A 19,545-nucleotide genomic window follows, 5' to 3' on the forward strand; every position below is an offset into this window, starting at 1 on the left:
AGGAAGCAGATGACAGCCAGTTTCTTGGGGGCCTGATAGGAGCCCTCTGAGGGCCTGATTTGGTCCTCAGGCCACATGACACCCCTGGGTTAGAGTGCTTGACGAGGATCTGGGAGACACAGGTTCGAATCCCCATTCTGCTGTGGAAGGGTTCTGGGTGACCTTGGGCAAGTCACACACTCTCAGCCTAACTTTCCTCACAGGGTGATGGTTGTGAACAGTGCTTTTTTTTTTTTTTGTAAAAAAAGCCCATCAGGAGCCAGTGTGGTGTAGTGGTTAAGTGTGCGGACTCTTATCTGGGAGAACCGGGTTTGATTCCCCACTCCTCCACTTGCACCTGCTGGAATGGCCTTGGGTCAGCCATAGCTCTCGCAGGAGTTGTCCTTTTAGTGGTTCTATAATCCAGAAAGCAACCTGAATAGCTCAATATCTTCAGTGCTCGGAAGCTATGCAGGATCAGCCAGGGCCAGCCAGGGTTAGTACTTGCATGGGAGACCACCGAGGAAGACTGGGGTTGCTTTGGATAGGCAGGCGAGGGCACCACCTCTGCTCATCTCTCATTTGAAAAGCCTGTGGCCCTTGAGTCAGAGAATCATAGAGTTGGAAGGGACCTCCAGGGTCATTAGTCCAACCCCCTGCACAATTCAGGAAACTCACAAATCCACCCCCCCCCCAATTCACAGGATCCTCATTGCTGTCAGATGGCCATCCAGCCTTTGTTTAAAAACCTCCAAGGAGGGAGAGCCCACCACCTCTCGAGGAAGCCTGTTCCATTGAGGAACTGCTCTGTCAGGACGTTCTTCCTAATGTTGAGCCGGAATCAACTCTTTTGATTTAATTTCAACCCATTGGTTCTGGTCCTACCTTCCGGGGCCACAGAAAACAATTCCACACCATCCTCTATATGACAGCCCTTCGAGGACTTGAAGATGGTGATCATATCACCTCTCAGCCGCTTCCTCTCCAGGCTAAACATGCCCAGTTCCTTCAACCTTTCTTCATAGGACTTGGTCTCCAGACCCCTCACCATCTTCATCGCCTTCCTCTGGACCCGTTCCAGCTTGTCTATATCCTTCTTAAAATGTGGTGCCCAAAACTGAACACAATACTCCAGGTGAGGTCTTACCAGAGCAGAGTAAAGCAATACCATCACTTCACGTGATCTGGACACTAGACTTCTGTTGATACAGCCCAAAATTGCACTTGCCTTTTTAGCCACCACATCACACTGTTGACTCATGTCCACTAAGACCCCGGATCCTTTTCTCACATACTACTGCTAAGACAAGTCTCCCCCATCCTATAACCACGCAATGGATTTTTTTCTACCTAAAAAATCCAGCGCATGGTTATGGTCATGGGTCGCCATGAGTCAGTTCCAACTTGACGGCACACAATTATTATTATTACCCTAACTGAGAAACATAGCACCAAAATTCCTTTTAAAGATTAAAGAATGTTCGTTCAGTACGAAACTTTGGGTTTTAGATTTTCACTCACCCATCCGTCTGCTTCTGGCTACTCACCCCAAAGTAATTAAGGCTGCCAGAAATGTGAAATCAACCACCCTTTCTCTTCCAGCAATTCATTAACGTTCTTAGATTTGTTGAATTAGATGCCGTTTATCGTACATGTCTAAATTTGTCCGGGGGAATTCAGGTGTGCTGGAAGGTGTATTTGGCAGACGCTGGGATAGGGACTGGGCGGTGGGGTGTGGAAGGAGCAGGTGATACTGTATCTCATTGCAGCAAAAAATGGTACGTGAGCTTACTGAATTAGCTGGAGGTGCTAAGAGGCCCACTGAACACATCGAACCATCAACAAACACTGTAATGTGTTGTCTGGTGTGCGGTAGGGAACGGAGCCAACAAGAAATGATCTGACCCTCGGATAGCTTCAGGCATCACTGTGCTTCAGCCTCACAGAACGTGATGAAATAGATACAACCTCTCCCCTCCTCACCGCCAATCTACGAACCCAGACAAGACTGAAGATGGAAGAGAAAAGGCAGCAACTCCTCTCCTCCCGAAGTCTGCCAGTGGAATCAGAATTCGGCTCAGACTTCTTGTTTATTTCGGATCAGCCTAAGCTGTTTTGCGGAGCAAGAAGACTTTGGATTTATATTCTGCCCTCCCCCCCGAATCTCAGAGTGGCTCACAATCTCCTTTATCTTCCTCCCCCACAACAGACACCCTGTGAGGTGGGTGGGGCTGAGAGAGCTCTCCCAGAAGCTGCCCTTTCAAGGCTGACCCGAGGTCATTCCAGCAGCTGCAAGTGGAGGAATGGGGAATCAAACCCAGTTCTCCCAGATAAGAGTTGGCACACTTAACCACTACACCAAGCTGGCTCTCTGAATCAGAGTCCTAGAGCAAGTTAACTGAGGGAATCAGAGTCTTAGAGCAAGTTAACTGAGGGAATCAGAGTCTTAGAGTAAGTTAACTGAGGGAATCAGGGTCTTGGAGCAAGTTAACTGAGGGAATCAGAGTCTTAGAGGAAGTTAACTGAGGGAATCAGGGTCTTGGAGCAAGTTAACTGAGGGAATCAGGATCTTGGAGCAAGTTAACTGAGGGAATCAGAGTCTTGGAGCAAGTTAACTGAGGGAATCAGAGTCTTAGAGTAAGTTAACTGAGGGAATCAGGTTCTTGGAGCAAGTTAACTGAGGGGAAAACTGCCAGCAGGCGGTGTGACAGAACTACATTTCTCTTCCTCTTACATTTTTATCCCACTCTTCCTTCAAGGAGATCAGTGAGGCACGCATGGTATGCCCCATTTAACCATTACAATTAACTGAGGTAGGCTAGGCAAGGCTTGGGGCTAGGTCAAGAGGTAGGCCAATGAGCTTCAGCCTCAAGTGAGCATCTGAACACTGATCTCTTGGCCCTCCCGCAATGATCTACGCATGATACCACACTGGGCAGGGCTTTCTTTTAATAGCAGGAACTCCTTTGCATATTAGGCCACACACCCCTGATGTAGCCAATCCTCCAAGAGCTTACAGGGCTCTTCTTACACAGCCTACTGTAGGCTACACCAGGGAGTGTGGCTTAATATGCAAAGGAGTTCCTGCTATAAAAAAAGCCCTGATGCTGAGTCTTGCGCGTGCCTTGCTCAACCAAATCGGAGTCTCTTGCAGTTAAGCACGTAAGAACTATTTTGCTGGATGAGACCAGAGAACAGAGCACTCCACACTTGGCCTAATCTACGTCACAGGGTTGCGGTAAGGACAAAATGGAGGACAGAACAATGTAAGTGGCTTTGGGTCCCCACTGGGAAGTAAGTTAGGTTTTAAATGAAGCAAATAAATACATAAAAAGGGCAACCACTTTTTTATTTTAGTGCAACGCACAGTGGAATCCCTCCCCCTCTTACACAGTGTGTATCGGGGGGGGGGGGGGGAATGGCAGCACCCTTCTCCCGAAATGCAGTTTTTCGTGAGCAAGCAGAGTGTCTTTCAGTGGGAACTTTGCTTCCTGAAGCCAATACCTTTTGCACTGAAAAACCAGCCCTTAAACTTTCAACCCAGCTTTTGCGAATTTTTCAAATCTCACCTACGCTAGTGAGGAACATTACAGAAGACATTACAGAATGACCCCGGTGGAAGTGCTAGGAGCTATTATCCTCTGGCATCCTGCTAGGACGTGCAAGAACCTTGTCAGGCATGGGAAGGAACAGAGACAGGCAACCACCACTCAGGGGTTACTGGGGAGCAATACGGAGACGCTGGAACAGCCAGGGCCCAACGTTCATCCTGCAAGGGAACTGCCCCTGAGAACAGGGCCATGATGCCCATTCACTTCTTGAGACGTTGAGTGATTTGCCTTTTGAAGAGTCTGCCCAGAGGTCTCTGATCCCATTGAAGAAAACATGCATAGCACATTGATTGCTTGAGAGTCAGTTTGGTGTAGTGGTTAAATGTGCGGACTCTTATCTGGGAGAACTGGGTTTGATTCCCCACTCTCCCACTTACAGCTGCCGGACTGGCCTTGGGTCAGCCATAGGAGTTGTCCTTGAAGGGGCAGCTGCTGTGAGAAGAGAAGATATAGGAGATTGTAAACTGCTCTGAGACTGATTCAGAGAGAAGGGTGGGGTATAAATCTGCAGTCTTCTTCTTCTTCTTCTTGATTAATCCCTTGCCTGACGAAAATCTATTGAAACAAGAGCTCAGGCAACGCCCTTGTAACAATCACTACGGGATTATGAATTTTTTATGAAAACCATATGATCGGATTCTTATTGCACATCAGAAATTGTCTAGAAGGAACTATATTTCGAATTAAGGAATGCTACGGCACAGTATCCATTGGACTGAAGATTGTAACCAATGGATTCATGTTTGGGAATTGGATTGTTTACAAATAATGTGTAATTGCTATCTCCATTTGAAATGATGATATGTATATTCACTTGTTAGTAATATTTTCAGTTGTATTTTTTCGTTCATTGCCTTATTCATAGCAACCTTGGTCCTTCCTTGGTGTTGAGTGCTAGGTACAGTCAGAATCCAGAGTCAGCCTTAAAGTCAGTCCAAAGTCAGGGTTCCAGAAGTCAGGTGTGAGGCAAAGTTTATCAGTCCAGAATCATACACAAAAGCAAGTAGGTCCAAAATCCACACGGTATAGTGATTAAGTGCGCGGACTCTTATCTGGGAGAACCGGGTTTGATTCCCCACTCCTCCACTTACAGCTGCTGGAATGGTCTTGGGTTAGCCATAGCTATGGCAGGAGTTGTCCTTGAAAGGGCAGCTGCTGTGAGAGCCCTCTCAGCCCCACCCACCTCACAGGGTGTGTTGTGGGGGGAGAAGATACAGAATATTGTAAGCCGCTCTGATTCAGAGAGAAGGGCAGGGTATATATTTGCAGCCTTCTTCTTCTTCTTCTTGAAGCTCACTGAAGCAAAGCAGAATCAGGCACTGTGGTTAAAGATTTTATCAGGTGGTGACTTATAGCTTCCACATCCCATAGTCTCCCTTGATTGGCTTTTATAGGCCTCTGCTGGAAGGTCTTTCTTGCTGCCAACTGCTTGGGTGTAACCCTGCAGCTACTCATCATCAGCAAGGAGCTGGCATCTGGCCAGGTGATATGTGCTTTGTCTTCTCTCCTGGAGTTCCATTCTAAACCTTCAGCTCTGATGCTCTAAGGATATGGGTGAAACTGGAGGGTGGTAACAGCCACCTGGGTTTCATCCGTTGGAAGGTGCTGGTGGCTCTGCATCTGCTGTTGTCTGTGAACTCTGACAAGCCTGCAGCTCATCTTCTTGCTGACTTCCTCTGATTCAGAGCACAACTCCTCTTCTCCTGAGGAATCCTTCTCTCCTGACTGACCCACAACACTTGGTAGTCTCCCATCCAAGTACTAACAAGGGTCAACTCTGTTTAGCTTCCTAGCTCTCACAAGATCAAGGCTAAGCTTGATCACTCTGCTTCCTTCAATTTTTTCAAAATATACTTTCCCCAGAGAATCTCTGGCATATCCCTGCTGAAACCTAGCGCATGCACCTGAAATGAATGCCCATTCATCCTGTTTGTCTCACCCCTCCTTCATGGACTTTTTTTAAATTGTAGATGCCAAACTCTTTGGGGATTTCTTGCACTTTGCAAAGCAACCATGTGCATTTGTGGGAATAAATACTTTACCAAATAGACTGAATAATTTGCAAGGAATCCCAGGTATACCTTGCAGTGTTAGCAGCTTTGCTAAAGGAGAGGCCTCAAACTTCCGATATGTAAATCCAAACCAAAACCAAAGATCCACTCTCTGCCAACACGCTAGCAGATCAAACCACGACTGTTGCTTTTGCCCTGCCAACCCCCAACTTGCACAGTCATGAAGGAGTCCACAGAATATTAGGGCCTGTTGAAAAGGTGTGCACTGCATGGTGAAAGGGGCTGGTACAAGGGCTTGAACTGGTAACATCACCAAGGCTGGGGGTCCCTAACTTGGTGACTGTGCCCACCATGGTGCCCACCAATATCTTGCCTGGTGCCTGCCAAGGGTTTTGAGAAAGTGGGTGGGCAAAGAGGGGCTTTTGCCCAGCGGCGCTTCTGACTGGACGCTGGAAATCTGACTGGTTGTCAAGATTGAAAAACATCATATTAGGCAGAGCTTCTGCCCCAAATTTTGAGGAGTTATTCTTAGAGTTATGCATAACTGTGCTCCCTGAAACTTTGCGGTTGTGCCCTAGGGGTGCCAGGCCTGATGATCATGCTGGATTGGGAGGTGGAGGGAAATCCTGGGAGTGGGGGCAGAGCACCATGATGTGCAAAACTTTATGATAAAATTGCCCTCGAACCCATAGAGTTTTGCCCCAAAAACAGAGCACTGCTGCATGATGCCAGCATGTCACGTTGGGGAGTGAGATTGTCCCCCTGTTGACCAGTTGGCTGGCAGCAGGCAGGAGCCCAAAAACCCAGAGGATCACCCGCCCCATCTGGGGAATAGCATCCCTACTGTGCCCACTACCTTGTGGCAGCCATTTTGTGGATATGCCCACCACTCTGGGTCTAAAGATGCCAACAGACTCAAATTGGTTAGGGATAGGCTTCCCAAGCTCCCACTGGTTTCAGGGTCCCCAACCTGCTGGCACAAAGCAGGCTGCTGGGGGGGATCCCTGTGCCCAAAGAGCTCGAACGTGTGTGGTATGTGTGGTGCAATGAAATGATGTTGTCACGCTGAGCACATCACATGGGGATGCTCTAGCAATTTTGGGGGAAACTCTATGGTTTCGTTAGGGGATGGTCTAACAATTTGGGGGGAGGACTCTATGGTGCCATAAGAGTTCCCCCCCAAAATGCTAGAGTGTCCCCATGTGACATGCCCGGCATGATGATGTCACTTCTGGGTGATGTCACACGAAAAAAGTCCCCTGTGGGCAGCCAGTGGGGACTTGGCAACTCTGGGTGGGGATCCCTTGTGAGAAAGGAAGACATCTTAAAGGAATTTTCCAGTCAATTTGAGTTAATTTTACTGTTTTCTCTGTGCAGCCTGCTAATTAGCTCGCCCACTTCAGCTGTGAATTTGGTATGGGAGGGAGAACTCACTCTCACCCTGGAAAGTCCCATGGATACTGCCCAGTGATTGGCTGACGAGGTCAGGAGGTTATATCCAGAAGTTTTCATAAAGTCGCTTTCACACATGCTAAATAACTCAGTTTCAATCCACTTTAGCAACCATTTGCAACTGGATTTTGTCATCTCACACAGTAAAATCCAGTTACAAAGTGCATTATTTAGTGAGTGTGAAGAACTTCCTTCCTTTTTACCCTTTCCTCTCTACTCCTCTTGGTTGCTAGGAAGATACTTGTATTATGCTCTGGTTCTCTTTGCTTCAAGAACCAGCTGCACTGTGTTAGGAGTGGACTCCAGTAATGGTAGCTGATCGGCTTTCTTATTTTTTGTGCATTTTACTCGCACTGACCTATATGCAATGCTTTTATACTTTTCCTTGAATTTCTTCAACAAAGCCTTTTTTTCTCTTGCTTTTATTACTTAGGGAGTTTACTGAGTTACCTAATCCAGGTACAGCTTGGTTACATTACTGCACCAAGGCAAGGTCAGTCCTGACACCCCTGGTCTAGGGAGTTGCCTGGCTAAGACTGCTCAGCTCTCAGAGTCTTGTTTTGAGACACAGAAAGGCAACCAATGTTGACTTCTGCAAGTCAATACAGCAAGTGGCCCAAGCCTTTGTGAGCCTGCATGCAGGGCTGGCCCCAGACTGTTGGGCACCCTAGGCAAGGTTAACTTCTAGCCCCCCACCCCTGCACCGATAACATCACCGAATCACACGGAGGTGCCCAATTCGGCACCCTCAGCAGGCCAGCGCCCTAGGCAATCACCTAGTTCGCTAAGTGGCAGGGCTGGCCCTGCCTGCAGGCATCTTTGGAATTCTGACACAGTGTGGTGAGTGCAGCCACAAAATGGCTGCTCCAGGAGGTGGAGTCAGCACAAGATGGCTACCACAGATTATCGTGAATTAAGCTCTCCCTTGGACTGAGTTCTAATAAAATATATTTTTCCCAGATCTGCATGTCACAGTGATTATGTGCACAAATAATAAATCTGTAATATTAATATCTCTACAGCGTATACAATCTGAAGAGGTCATGCACACTTCAAATGTATGATTTTCAATAGCACCATCTAGCTCATGACCAACAGTTATAATAGACCAGGAGTGGCCGAACTTGCTTAATGGAAGAGCCACACAGAATAAAAGTCTGAGGTTTGAGAGCCACAAGACAGGAAGGAAGGAAGGAAGGAAGGAAGGAAGGAAGGAAGGAAGGAAGGAAGGAAGGAAGGAAGGAAGGAAGGAAGGAAGGAAGGAAGGAAGGAAGGAGGGAAGGAGGGAAGGAAGGAAGGAAGGAGGGAAGGAGGGAGGGAAGGAGGGAAGGAAGGAGGGAAGGAAGGAAGGAAGGAAATAGAAGGGAGAGGGAGGAGAGGCAGAAAGAAAGCAACTTTAAATGCATTCTCCAAGCAGCTACCTTGGCTTGAAGAAGTGATTTAAAGAGACAAATGCCTTTTCCAAGTCAGCTGACAGGGCAGTGGGGGCTTCAAGAGCCACACAATATGTGCGAAAGAGCCACATGTGGCTCCCGAGCCACAGTTTGGCCACACCTGTAATAGACCCTTATAGGGTCACATATGTACAATAATTTCATGCGACAGAAATGGTCGCAAAGTTTAGTGTCCAAGTCTCAGTGACCCAAAGAGAGTCCTAAATCTGTTTCCTGGCCTTGGGTCAGCCATAGTTCTCCCACAATTGTCCTTGAAAGGAAAGCTTCTGTCAGAGCTCTCTCAGCCCCACCCACCTCACAGGGTGTCTGTTGAGAGAAAAGAAGATAAAGGAGATTGTAAACCGCTCTGAGACGCTGATTCAGAGAGAAGGGTGGCATATAAATCTTCTTCTTCTTAATGAATACCACGAAAGGTACTGGCGGGCATTGTGACACTCAGGGACACCATGTTTATGTTAATCTTTATGCTGTGCAGCTCTTATCCCTATAGCTTAGTCCAGGGGTGGCCATACTGTGGCTCAGGAGCCACATGTGGCTCTTTCATGCATATTGTGTGGCTCTCAAAGCCCCTCTCTTCTCCAGCGCCCCATAAGCCAGCATGGAGAAGGCATTTGTCTCTTTAAATCACTTCTCCAAGGCAGCCAGCAGCTTGGAGAATGCATTTAAAGTTGCTTTCCTCCCTCCCTCCCTCCCTGTAGCTCTCAAACATCTGACATTTATTCCATGTAGCTCTTATGTTAAGCAAATTTGGCCATCCCTGGCTTAGTCACTCTTATTTAAAGGCTGGGTTTAAGTGAAAATGGCATATATGAACATATGAGCATATGAAGCTGCCTTATACTGAATCAGACCCTTGGTCCATCAAAGTCAGTATTGTCTTCTCAGACTGGCAGCGGCTCTCCAGGGTCTCAAGCTGAGGTTTTTCACACCTATTTGCCTGGACCCTTTTTTGGAGATGCCAGGGATTGAACCTGGGACCTTCTGCTTCCCAAGCAGATGCTCTACCACTGAGCCACCGTCCCTCCCCTGAGTTTTGAGCTACGTCCAGCAAGCTTTTGCAGTGGATTGCTGACACCTTGGGTAGACCCAGGCTACATGGGAATATTGGGCCAGATAACCCTTGAGGCCCTTCAAGTCCTTTAATTCTCTGAAAGCAGGCAGAGTCCTCCCCTCACCCCCAAGTTGGTATGAAAACAGACAAATATCTTTTGCAAGACGGGGGGAAGTAAAAGACACATCTGTAGCTACAGAGGGAGCTTTATGAGTCTGAGTTGGAGGCCAGAGCGAAGACAGACGAGACAATCAGCTCTAGGTTTTTTGTTTTTTTTTTAAAAAGGCTTTCTGCGGGATCCAAAACGCTCGGCGCTCGCCAAGAGCGAGAAGCGAAAGCCCCGCCCTGCCCTTACTTAAGCAAACGAGATGCTAACGACTTTGCTGCTCCGCTCCGCTCGGAGGCAGGCGGTCTTTTTGGGAAGCATCTCGGGGGCTGCGATTGTCTCTGGTTGCCAAGTGGAGGCCTGAAACAGACCTTAGCTACACAAACACTCATTTGTCCAAGGAACATACTTACAGTAACGCATTTGGAGAAAGGCCCTAGGTCTTTCTTTTTCTTTTCTTTTTTAAAGGCCAAACTCCTTTTGTTAAAAAAGAAAAAAAGAGAGAGTACGAGAGAGCAATCCTTATTATCTCAATCTGGGAATAAGGCAGGCGAAATCGAAGCACCCGTATGAAATCAATTTTGAGCAACGGTATAGCCACCTATTAGATGTATATATGGATGTGAGTACGTGTGCATTTAATGGGTTTCAAATGGAGGTCGTGGTGCTTTTACCCAGGTGGGTATCAGTGTTCCCTCTAAGCTGAGTGAGCGTGAGCTAGCTCACAGATTTTTAGCCTCCAGCTCACACATTTTTGTCTCGGCTCAGGAAAGATGACCCCAGAGCGCACTAATTGATGCAGGAGCTCACAGCTTTCATGCCAGTAGCTCACAAAGTAGAACTGTTGCTCACAAGACTCTGCAGCTTTGAGGGAACATTGGTGGGTATGCATTTTGTCAGGCTGTGCCCCACTGTAGTTCAGGGCTGGATCTAGGGGGGCGGGCAGAGGGGGGTGCTTGCCCTGGCCGCCAACGGAGGGGGCACCAAATTGGGTATGGAGTCCATTGTATTCTATGGGACCATAAGATAGCGTCATTTTTTAAATTTTGCCCCCCCCCTCCTCAAAAAACATGTAGATCCGGTCCTGCCATAGTTTAGGCCAGGGAGTTTTAATACTGAACTCTGAGAGATCCTGGGGAATCTTTGGAAATTTATCAGAGATTCCTCTATTAGAAGGGGAGAAAGGGTGGGCGAGCTCTCCAAGAAAGCCAGGTTATTTTAGTGCTCTAGGAATATTTCCCCCGCAACAAGTAGCTGCTGGAAGCTATTTAGAGGAGAGGAGTCAAATTTATGCCCCATGGGCCAGAACCAGCCCACCCATGGCTTTCATCTGGCCCACTGCTCTTTTCTCCCCCCCTCCTCCCCCTCCCCTGCCTGTCGTCACCCTTTGAAGCTCCAGGATTCTAAAGTTCTAAGCTCCCTCATCCTTGCCTTTGCCTGCTTTGGCAGAAAGCTCTTCAGGGCTTGCAAAGTAAATGCAGAATAGATTTTGCATTAAGGTCTCTGGCCCAGACAGACTATTCTGGGACTGTTTCTAGCAACAGCAAAAGTACTCTGGGACTGGAATAACAGTGCCAGAATAGGATGATGGTCCCTAGCAATAGTACCTGTGTTCTGGGACTGGAATGACAAGGTACAGAGTGGAATGACGGTCCCTGGGAATAGCAGCAGCATTCTGGGACTGGAATTCCACTCTGGGACTGGATTCCACTTTGGGGGCCTTCATTCTAATCTCAGAACACTTCAGCTATTTCCAGGGACTGTCATTTCACTCTGGGGGCTGTCATTCCAGTCCCTGTCTATCTAAGGCCAGATACCTTAACGAAAAATCCATTTTGCATTTTCCTTGCAACTCTTTCTGTGCTGCAATGTATTTCCATGGAGTAGAGCTCAAGTAGTTTCACTCCCCAGTGTTTGCAGGCTAGCTGAAGATGACTTCTTGAAAATAAATAGTTGATGTTTTGAGCCAGTTTGTCTCTGCTGAATGGACCTGGGAACTGTTGCCTGAGTGAGTACTCTGACCTGGGAACCAACAGAGAAAGGGGGACATTACACTGGAGATCCACTGACACTCGGGGCGGGGGGGGGGGGAGAAGCTTGCAATGTCCAGCCTTTTCATGTTTTCCTAGGCTCAGAGCATTTCATACTTCTAGTTTATAGTTTTAGTTTCTGCTGTGATCCCTGTGCTTTTAAAAATGCTTTATTTTAAAAATTGCATTGCCAAATCCCACTATTCCCCCACCTTTGCATTTCAAACAAATATTGTAAGAGTTTTAAGCATAGGGTTGCGAAGTCCAATTCAAGAAATATCTGGGGAATTTGGGGGTGGAGCCAGGAGACTTTAGGGGTGGAGCCAGAAACAAGGGTGTGACAAGCATAATTGAACTCCAAGGGAGCACTGGCCATCACATTTAAAGGGACAGCACACTTTTTAAAATGTCTTCCTTCCATAGGAAATAATGAAGGATAGGGGCACCTTCTTTTGGGGCTCATAGAATTGGACCCCCCTGGTCACATGGTGGCTTTGGGGGTGGGGCTTCTCCCCACCAGCCAGCTGACTGGGGGTGGGAAGGAGTCTGGGAAAGCAGAAGAACCCCTGCTGGGACCTGGGGATTCGCAAGCCTATTTAAGCATCTTTGTATATTTATATATATATATATATATATATATATATATATATATATATATATAAAATTGTGTTTGCCTGTATCTAGTTTATACAGCCGCTACCTGGCATTACATTTTATGATATGCATGGCGTGGCCCCACAAAGCCCCATTTATGTCAGATCCAGCCCGCATAACAAATTAGTTCGACACCCCTGGTTTAGAGTGGCTAAAGTACACCCTTGCAGGATGGTGGTGAGATCAGGGCCCTGCCTGAATGGAAAGTACTTTCCAAAGTAGAAATCAAAATTTTCAGATCCGGGGCCCACATTTAGCTCTGACTTTTGAGACCCATTTTTAATTTTTCTTCCCTGTTATGTTAACTTCGTTCCTTGGTCTTTCTTTCTTTCTTTCTTTCTTTCTTTCTTTCTTTCTTTCTTTCTTTCTTTCTTTCTTTCTTTCTTTCTTTCTTTCTTCGTAGATAAAATAATGATGGGTTGGTAGTATCTTCATGTGACTCAGTTGGGTTATACCTGGTTCCACCAGTTGGTCCAGAGTTCTAGAACAAGGCCTTCAATTCTGTGCAGTCCTCTGGATTTCAGGGACTCCTTGGCAAGCAAATCAGTTTGGAAAAAGATCCTCTTAAAGGCAGACAGTACAAAAACGGCTGTGTTCCACCATAATTTAGAAGGCAGTGAGTCCAATAATGGATATTTATGGTTCAGTTTCAGATCCACATAACCAAAGAAGAGTTTATGGCATTTTATCATGACAGACAGGTTGGGCTATGAGAGTAAGGTCATGTAGACCAGTGGACCCAACCTTTTTGGCACCAGGGACCGGTTTTGTGGGAGACAATTTTTCTGTGGATCAGGGGTGGGGGGAAACAATGGTTTGAGGATGATACAATTGTGCACTTTATTTTGGTGTGGTGGTTAAGTGTGCGGACTCTTATCTGGGAGAACCAGGTTTGATTTCCCACTCCTCCACTTGCAGCTTTTACTATTACAAAATGACCTTGGGTCAGCCATAGCTCTCACAGAGCTGTCCTTGAAAGGGCAGCTTCTGGGGAGGGCTCTCTCAGCCCCACCCGCCTCACAGGGTGTCTGTCATGGGGGAAGAAGATAAAGGAGATTGTGAGGCACTCTGAGATTTGGCGTGGAGGGCAGGATATAAATCCAGTGAGGTCTTCTTATTATCACTACATTGTAATATATAATTAAATAATTATACAGCTCACGGCCTGGTTGCTAACAGGCCACAGACCGGTACTGGTCCAAAAAGCACGGCTCAATGCACTTTTTTCATCGGTGCTTTTGGGTCGTTACGCCGGGCGCCCATATCTGGAAAGATTGTGTCCCTGCAATTGTAACGAGGTTGAAACAACTTCCCACATGGCTTTGCAGTGTCCAAACTATAAGGACTTGAGGGCAAGACTAATCTCTCTGATTCTCGGACCCTTGGCGGGCTGGCAGGAGGATGAGCAAATTGCCTTCCTCCTGTCTGATGCCCATTCTGACGTTTCTTCTAAGATTGCTCGATTCTGTTATGCTGCTCTGTTGGAAAGGAGGGAAATTGAGAGTGGAAATCTTGGTTATGAGTTTTAACAACAGCAGGAGTTTAAAACTTTGTGTAAGAGGTGATGGGTTTGTTTCTGTTTTGTTTGTATTTTTAAGCTGGTCGGATGACTGTGAATAAAGAACTAACTAACTAACTAACTAACTAACACTGGTTGGGGACCCCTGATGTAGACAGTTTCAGGACCAATCAGGGGATATGAAAAAATCAAGTGTTCTTAGACCAAAGTCAACACTGAGTTCACGGCACTGCTCTCATTTTCAGTGCTTATGCTCTCTTGGGGCCTCAAAACCAGTCCAACCAGGAACCAGATAAGAAAGCCCACTGTTACTTTGGAAATTAAAAAAAAAAAACCCATTGAAGAAAGACAATCGAAATATTTCAAAATTACCATCAAATGGAGTGGTATTTTAGTAGGTCCTTTGGCTGAGATTTTCTCCCACAGACCTCTTCGCACATACCGGACGGTCGTTCCCGCGATCTGGAACTCCCCAGGAAGTTCAATTTTCCAGTCACTGTTAATGGATTTCTTACTGGAATCTTTCAAAGCTGGAAAACAAGAAATCAACATGGCATGGGAAGCAGATCTATCACTCAAGACTGATTACTGTGCTTTAGCCCCACCAAGGTTGCCAAATGTCCTTTTTTGGAAGCAGACTCCACATTCTGAGGTCTCCTGGCCTTCCTCCACCATTTTCGTTATTAGCTTTATCCAGGACTTTTTTGTAGCAGGAACTTCTTTGCATATTAGGCCACACACCCTTGATGTAGCCAATCCTCCTGGAGCTTACAGGGCCCACTGTAAGCTGTAAGAGGACTGGCTACATCAGGGATGTGTGACCTAATATGCAAAGGAGTTCCTGCTACAAAAAAAGTCCTGGCTTTATACCCCCCCCCCCCATTCTTCCCAATGGGGACTCAAAGTATCTTACATTATTCTCTTCTCTGTTATAATTTAGAATCATCTCCCAGTTCCGAAGCTGCTAGAGAAGAAGACTTCTCTCTGAATCAGAGACTCAGAGCGGCTTACAATCTCCTATATCTTCTCCCTCCACAATAGACACTCTGTGAGGTGGGTGGGACTGAGAGGGCTCTCACAGCAGCTGCCCTTTCAAGGAAAACTTCCTGCAATCGCTGTGGCTGACCCAAGGCCATTCCAGCAGCTGCAAGTGGAGGAGTGGGGAATCAAACCCAGTTCTCCCAGATAAGAGTCCGCACACTTAACCACTACACCAAACTACAGTAATAATCAGTTTTGCACTAAACCTTTAATCCTGGGTTAGCCCTGTCCCAAAGTTGACATTCTACACTAAAATCACAGAATCACAGAGTTGGTTGCTGTGATTCTATGATTCTAGTGTAGAATGTCAGTTTGGGGACAGGGCTAAACCAGGATTAAAGGTCTACTGCAAAACTGGTCTAACTCTATCCTAATCCATCTACCGTACCCATTAACAATCCCAGTTATCCCTTCTAAGCCGTATCTTGGATCTGTGTGTCAAGTGCCAGAAAGCTGCAGCCAACTTATGACAACTCTGTAGGGTTTTCAAAGCAAGGGACATTCAGAGGTGGTTTGCAGCTGCCTGCCTCTGCATAGTGATAAAGGGTAGATTTCAGCTAAGCGCGGTAAATCTTTCAGCACAGGAAAGCTTTCTCGTTGATGGGCTGATTTAGAACAGGCAAGGATATTTTGTTTTGCACCATCAGGTAACATTCAGAAGTATGATCGCCACCCCAACTGCATTCTGAACTGGTCAAGAAGTCAATTGCTTCATTCTCAATACTGCGTGGAGCGGCTCTCAGGCGCACCTACGGATTTTTAGAACTTATCTACGGAAAAGTTTATAGCCCACCTTTACCATTTGAGGCTCAAAACAATTTATGGATCGTTCCACTAAGGCCACAGACACAGAATACATCGTTTGTAATAACATTCAACAGTTGGTTGGCAGTAGAACAGTTAGAGTCCTCAGTTAGCGATTAGCACCAGGGCCGGATTAACAATTAGGCCAAGCAGGCACTGGCCTGTGGTCCCCCCCACATTTAGGGAGCCCAGGCCAGCTTTCCTCCCCCCTCCACCCCGGTTTCCCCCCTGCTTGCAGCCCTCCCAGCCTGCACGTGCAGCCAGCAACCGAGCTGCTCTTTGCCCAACTTGCCTGGTGCGGCTGTTGCTGGCGTTGTCGCCAAGTTTACCTCTCTCTGTCTCTCCCCCGCAGCTTAGTAAAAGGGGCTTTTAAGAAGGTGCCTGAAGGCTGCAGCAGGGGCCATGGGTGGCAGGGTGGACGCTCAGACTCTGAGATAATTTGCAAGGGGGTTCACAAGATTTCGACTGCCTAAGGGCCTCTGTGGAGAAACACCATCTTAGAGTGTTGGTGCTTCAGTGGCAGGGATCAGTAAATCCCTCAGCAGGCGTTGTAGCCTTCCTCTCACTTCCCCCCCCTCCCTTCCAGAACCAAACCAACAACGCTAGGGGGAAAATCTCCTAGAGGGGCAGGAAGTGCTTTTGTTCTTGCCATGTGTTAGGCAGGAAGAGAGTCAGTTGGGAGCTGGCGCTCTGGAAGAGAGGTTGCTTGCCGGTGAGCTCCTGCCTGTGGGGGAGGCCTGCTCAGGAAAATGAGGCCTCCAGGCAGTAAGACAAAGTAAGTCATTCAAAAAGGGCAGGGCATGTCTAGAGCAGGGCCAACCGGATGCGTTTATAATCAACTTTTCTTTGTTATGCTGTTTGCTGTGTTGTGCGGTGCTGTGCTAACTTTGTAAATGCAACTGTTTTTGTTTTGTTTTTCTTTTCCTACCTTTTTCTCCTTTTAAATAAATATATTTTTACTGTTTAAATGCTGGCAGTCAAACTCTGTACCACATAGATCCCCAGACCGCTTTAGACCACGCCGTGTTAAGAAGGGGGCCCCAGGTGAAGGGGGGAAGGCATGCAGTTGGATAAGGTGCCAATCCTCCAGGGGTGCCCCAAAGAAGCGCTGAGGTCTCTGTGAAACCCAAGTGCAGGGTGGCAGAGGACCTGGAGGCTTAGCCTCATAGCTGGAAAGGGGGATTGGGAGTCCTGTTCCTCTCAATCTGAACCCCGGGACTGAGCAGGTGGTGGCAGCGCGCCCAAGGGGCAGGAGGAGAAATAGCTCCCTCCAGGAGTTGGCGACTCAATAGGGAGCTGACGGGACCGGGTCTGAAGGCAGAATCGGGCCGGTTCCGTCACAGCCTCCACAGGGTGTAATCCGGCACTGAGTAGCACCAACGAGAGTCTCCAGCTACAAACGTTTGAGTCAAATCTCCCTACTTTACTTGTATCTTTCATGAAGATACTTGTCTCTTTGACTCTCAAAAGCTTGTGCTGCGGAACTCTTTTTAGCCTCTAAGGAGTTACTGGACCAGACTATGTGAAAGCAGTAATACGGGAACCGCAGCTAGTAAGAAAAGGCAACGTCATGAAAGGAGGAAAATGTTAAAAGCAAGAAAGCACAGAAAAGCAGCTCTTTCAGATTAGTACTGAGAAGACAGATCAGGATGGGTAAGCCATATAATCAGTCTGTCTGTAAGAGCCCCGTGGTGCAGAGTGGTGAAGCTGCAGTACTGCAGTCCAAGCTCTCTGCTCACGACCTGAGTTTGATCCTGGCAGAAGCTGGGTTCAAGCAGCCGGCTCATGGTTGACTCAGCTTTCCATCCTAACGAGGTCGGTAAAATGAGGACCCAGCTTGATGGGGGGGGGGGGGGAATGCAGATGACTGGGGAAGGCAATGGCAAACCACCCCATAAAAAAGTCTGCCGTGAAAACGTCGTGATGCGGCGTCACCCCAGAGTCGGAAACGACTAGTGCTTGCACAGGGGACTACCTTGACCTTTTTAGCAGTAGAAGAGAACAAGAATCTAGGAGCACCTTAAAGAATAACAAAATTTGTGGTGTGGGAGGAGCTTTCCTGAGTCACTTGCCCTCGTTTTCAGTGATTTTGGTATCTGAAGAAGCAAACAGTGACTCTGGAAAGCTCCCCCCTGCCACAACGTTTGTTAGTCTTTAAGGTGCTACTGGGACTCTTGCTCTTTTCTACTAGTATTGAGTAGTAATGTAATGGCTGTGAGAGTTGGACTATAAGGAAGGCCGAGCGCAGAAGAATAGATGCTTTCGAGCTGTGGTGCTGGAGAAGACTCTTGAGAGTCCCTTGGACTGCAAGAAGATCCAATCAGTCAGTCCTAAGGGAAATCAACCCTGACTGTTCCCTGGAAGGTCAGATGCTGAAGCTGAAGCTCAAATACTTTGGCCACCAAATGAGAAGGGAGCACTCCCTGGAGAAGACCCTGATGCTGGGAAAGACAGAAGGCAAAAGAAGAAGGGGATGGCAAAAGATGAGATGGCTGGACTATTACTGATGTAACTAATACGAATTTGAGCAGACTTTAGAGGATGGTGGAAGACAGGAGGGCCTGGCTTGACTTGGTCCATGGGGTCGCAAAGAGTCAGACTCAACTGTGCGACTGAACAACAACAAAAATTGAGAAGAAGAATTGCAGATTTATACCCTGCCCTTCACTCTGAGACTCAGAGCGGCTTACAGTCTCCTATATCTTCTCCCCCCACAACAGACACCCTGTGAGGTGGGTGGGTCTGAGAGGGCTCTCACAGCAGCTGCCCTTTCAAGGACAACCTCTGCCAGAGCTATGGCTGACCCAAGGCAAAGGTATCTGGTTTTTATCTATTTCCTTTCAATACTGCAGTGCAAAGGGCTGCTTTTAGTACCTGATGAAAGGAGTCTGGAAAGCTTACTCCCTGAAAATTTTGGTCTCTAAGGTGCTACAGGACTGAAAATCAGCTTTTTAAGAATTCTGAAGTAAAGCAAAAGACAGCAAAACCTGAAAAACACCCCAGGAATGGAACTGAGGTCTCCTCAAATCCAATTTTTCTGATTTTTTTTAAACAAATATTGCATCATTTGATATTATTTGTTTGTTTGTTTGTTTGTTTGTTTAATTTAATTTAATTTAATTTAATCAACAGCCCCATCCTGGCCAGTGCCAGGCTCTGGGCGATGTACAACACAAGAATGAAATACATGTTTAATAAAACCAATTTCATTAAAAAGAAGTTATAAACCCCAATGGCGTCTCATTTAAAGTGCTATTGTTCAGTTCCCAGTCATTACATTGAGGGCGGGGGGAGGTTCTCCCAGCAGGGGTAGGGAGAAAAAGGTACCAGCATGGCAACTGTCGCTGTCCTTATACAAAGGTTTGGCGGAACATCTCTGCCTCAGTGAAAGTGTAAAAGATCCCGCAGGGCCCTGATGTCTTCTGGCAGAGCATTCCACCAAGTCGGGGCCAGGACTGAAAAAGCGCTGGCCCTTGGTGAGGTCAGCCGGTCTGCTTTAGGTCCAGGTTTCAACCAGTAGAGTGTAGTGCTCTTCCAAGGACACAGTAGAGGAGGCAGTCCCGTAGATACGCTCATCCCAGACCGCTCAAGGTCTTAAAGGACATAACCAAAACCTTTGCCATAAAAGGGAGTGTATATGTTCTGTTAAGGGCCCCATGGCAGTGGTAAAAGATGCAGTACAGCAGTCGGAGCCCTCTGCTCACGACCTGAGTTCGATCCTGGCGGAAGCTGGGTTCAGGCAGCCGGCTACAGGTTGATTCATCCTTCCAAGGTCGGTAAAATGAGTACCCAGCTTGCTGGGGAGAAAGTGTAGATGACTGGGGAAGGCAAT

General features: G+C 47.2%; 1 protein-coding gene across 1 annotated transcript in view; it reads right to left on the reverse strand.

Annotated features, from left to right (window-relative positions):
* Positions 1-19,545, reverse strand: part of ADAMTS17 (ADAM metallopeptidase with thrombospondin type 1 motif 17) — a 323,961-nt gene that overhangs the window by 51,366 nt on the left and 253,050 nt on the right. The window contains exon 18 of the mRNA XM_060260248.1: positions 14,241-14,398. Coding sequence (XP_060116231.1) covers positions 14,241-14,398 — 158 coding nt within the window. The remainder of the gene's footprint in view (positions 1-14,240; positions 14,399-19,545) is intronic.

Source organism: Heteronotia binoei, chromosome 19, assembly GCF_032191835.1.
Source record: "Heteronotia binoei isolate CCM8104 ecotype False Entrance Well chromosome 19, APGP_CSIRO_Hbin_v1, whole genome shotgun sequence".
Taxonomy (NCBI): domain Eukaryota; kingdom Metazoa; phylum Chordata; class Lepidosauria; order Squamata; family Gekkonidae; genus Heteronotia; species Heteronotia binoei.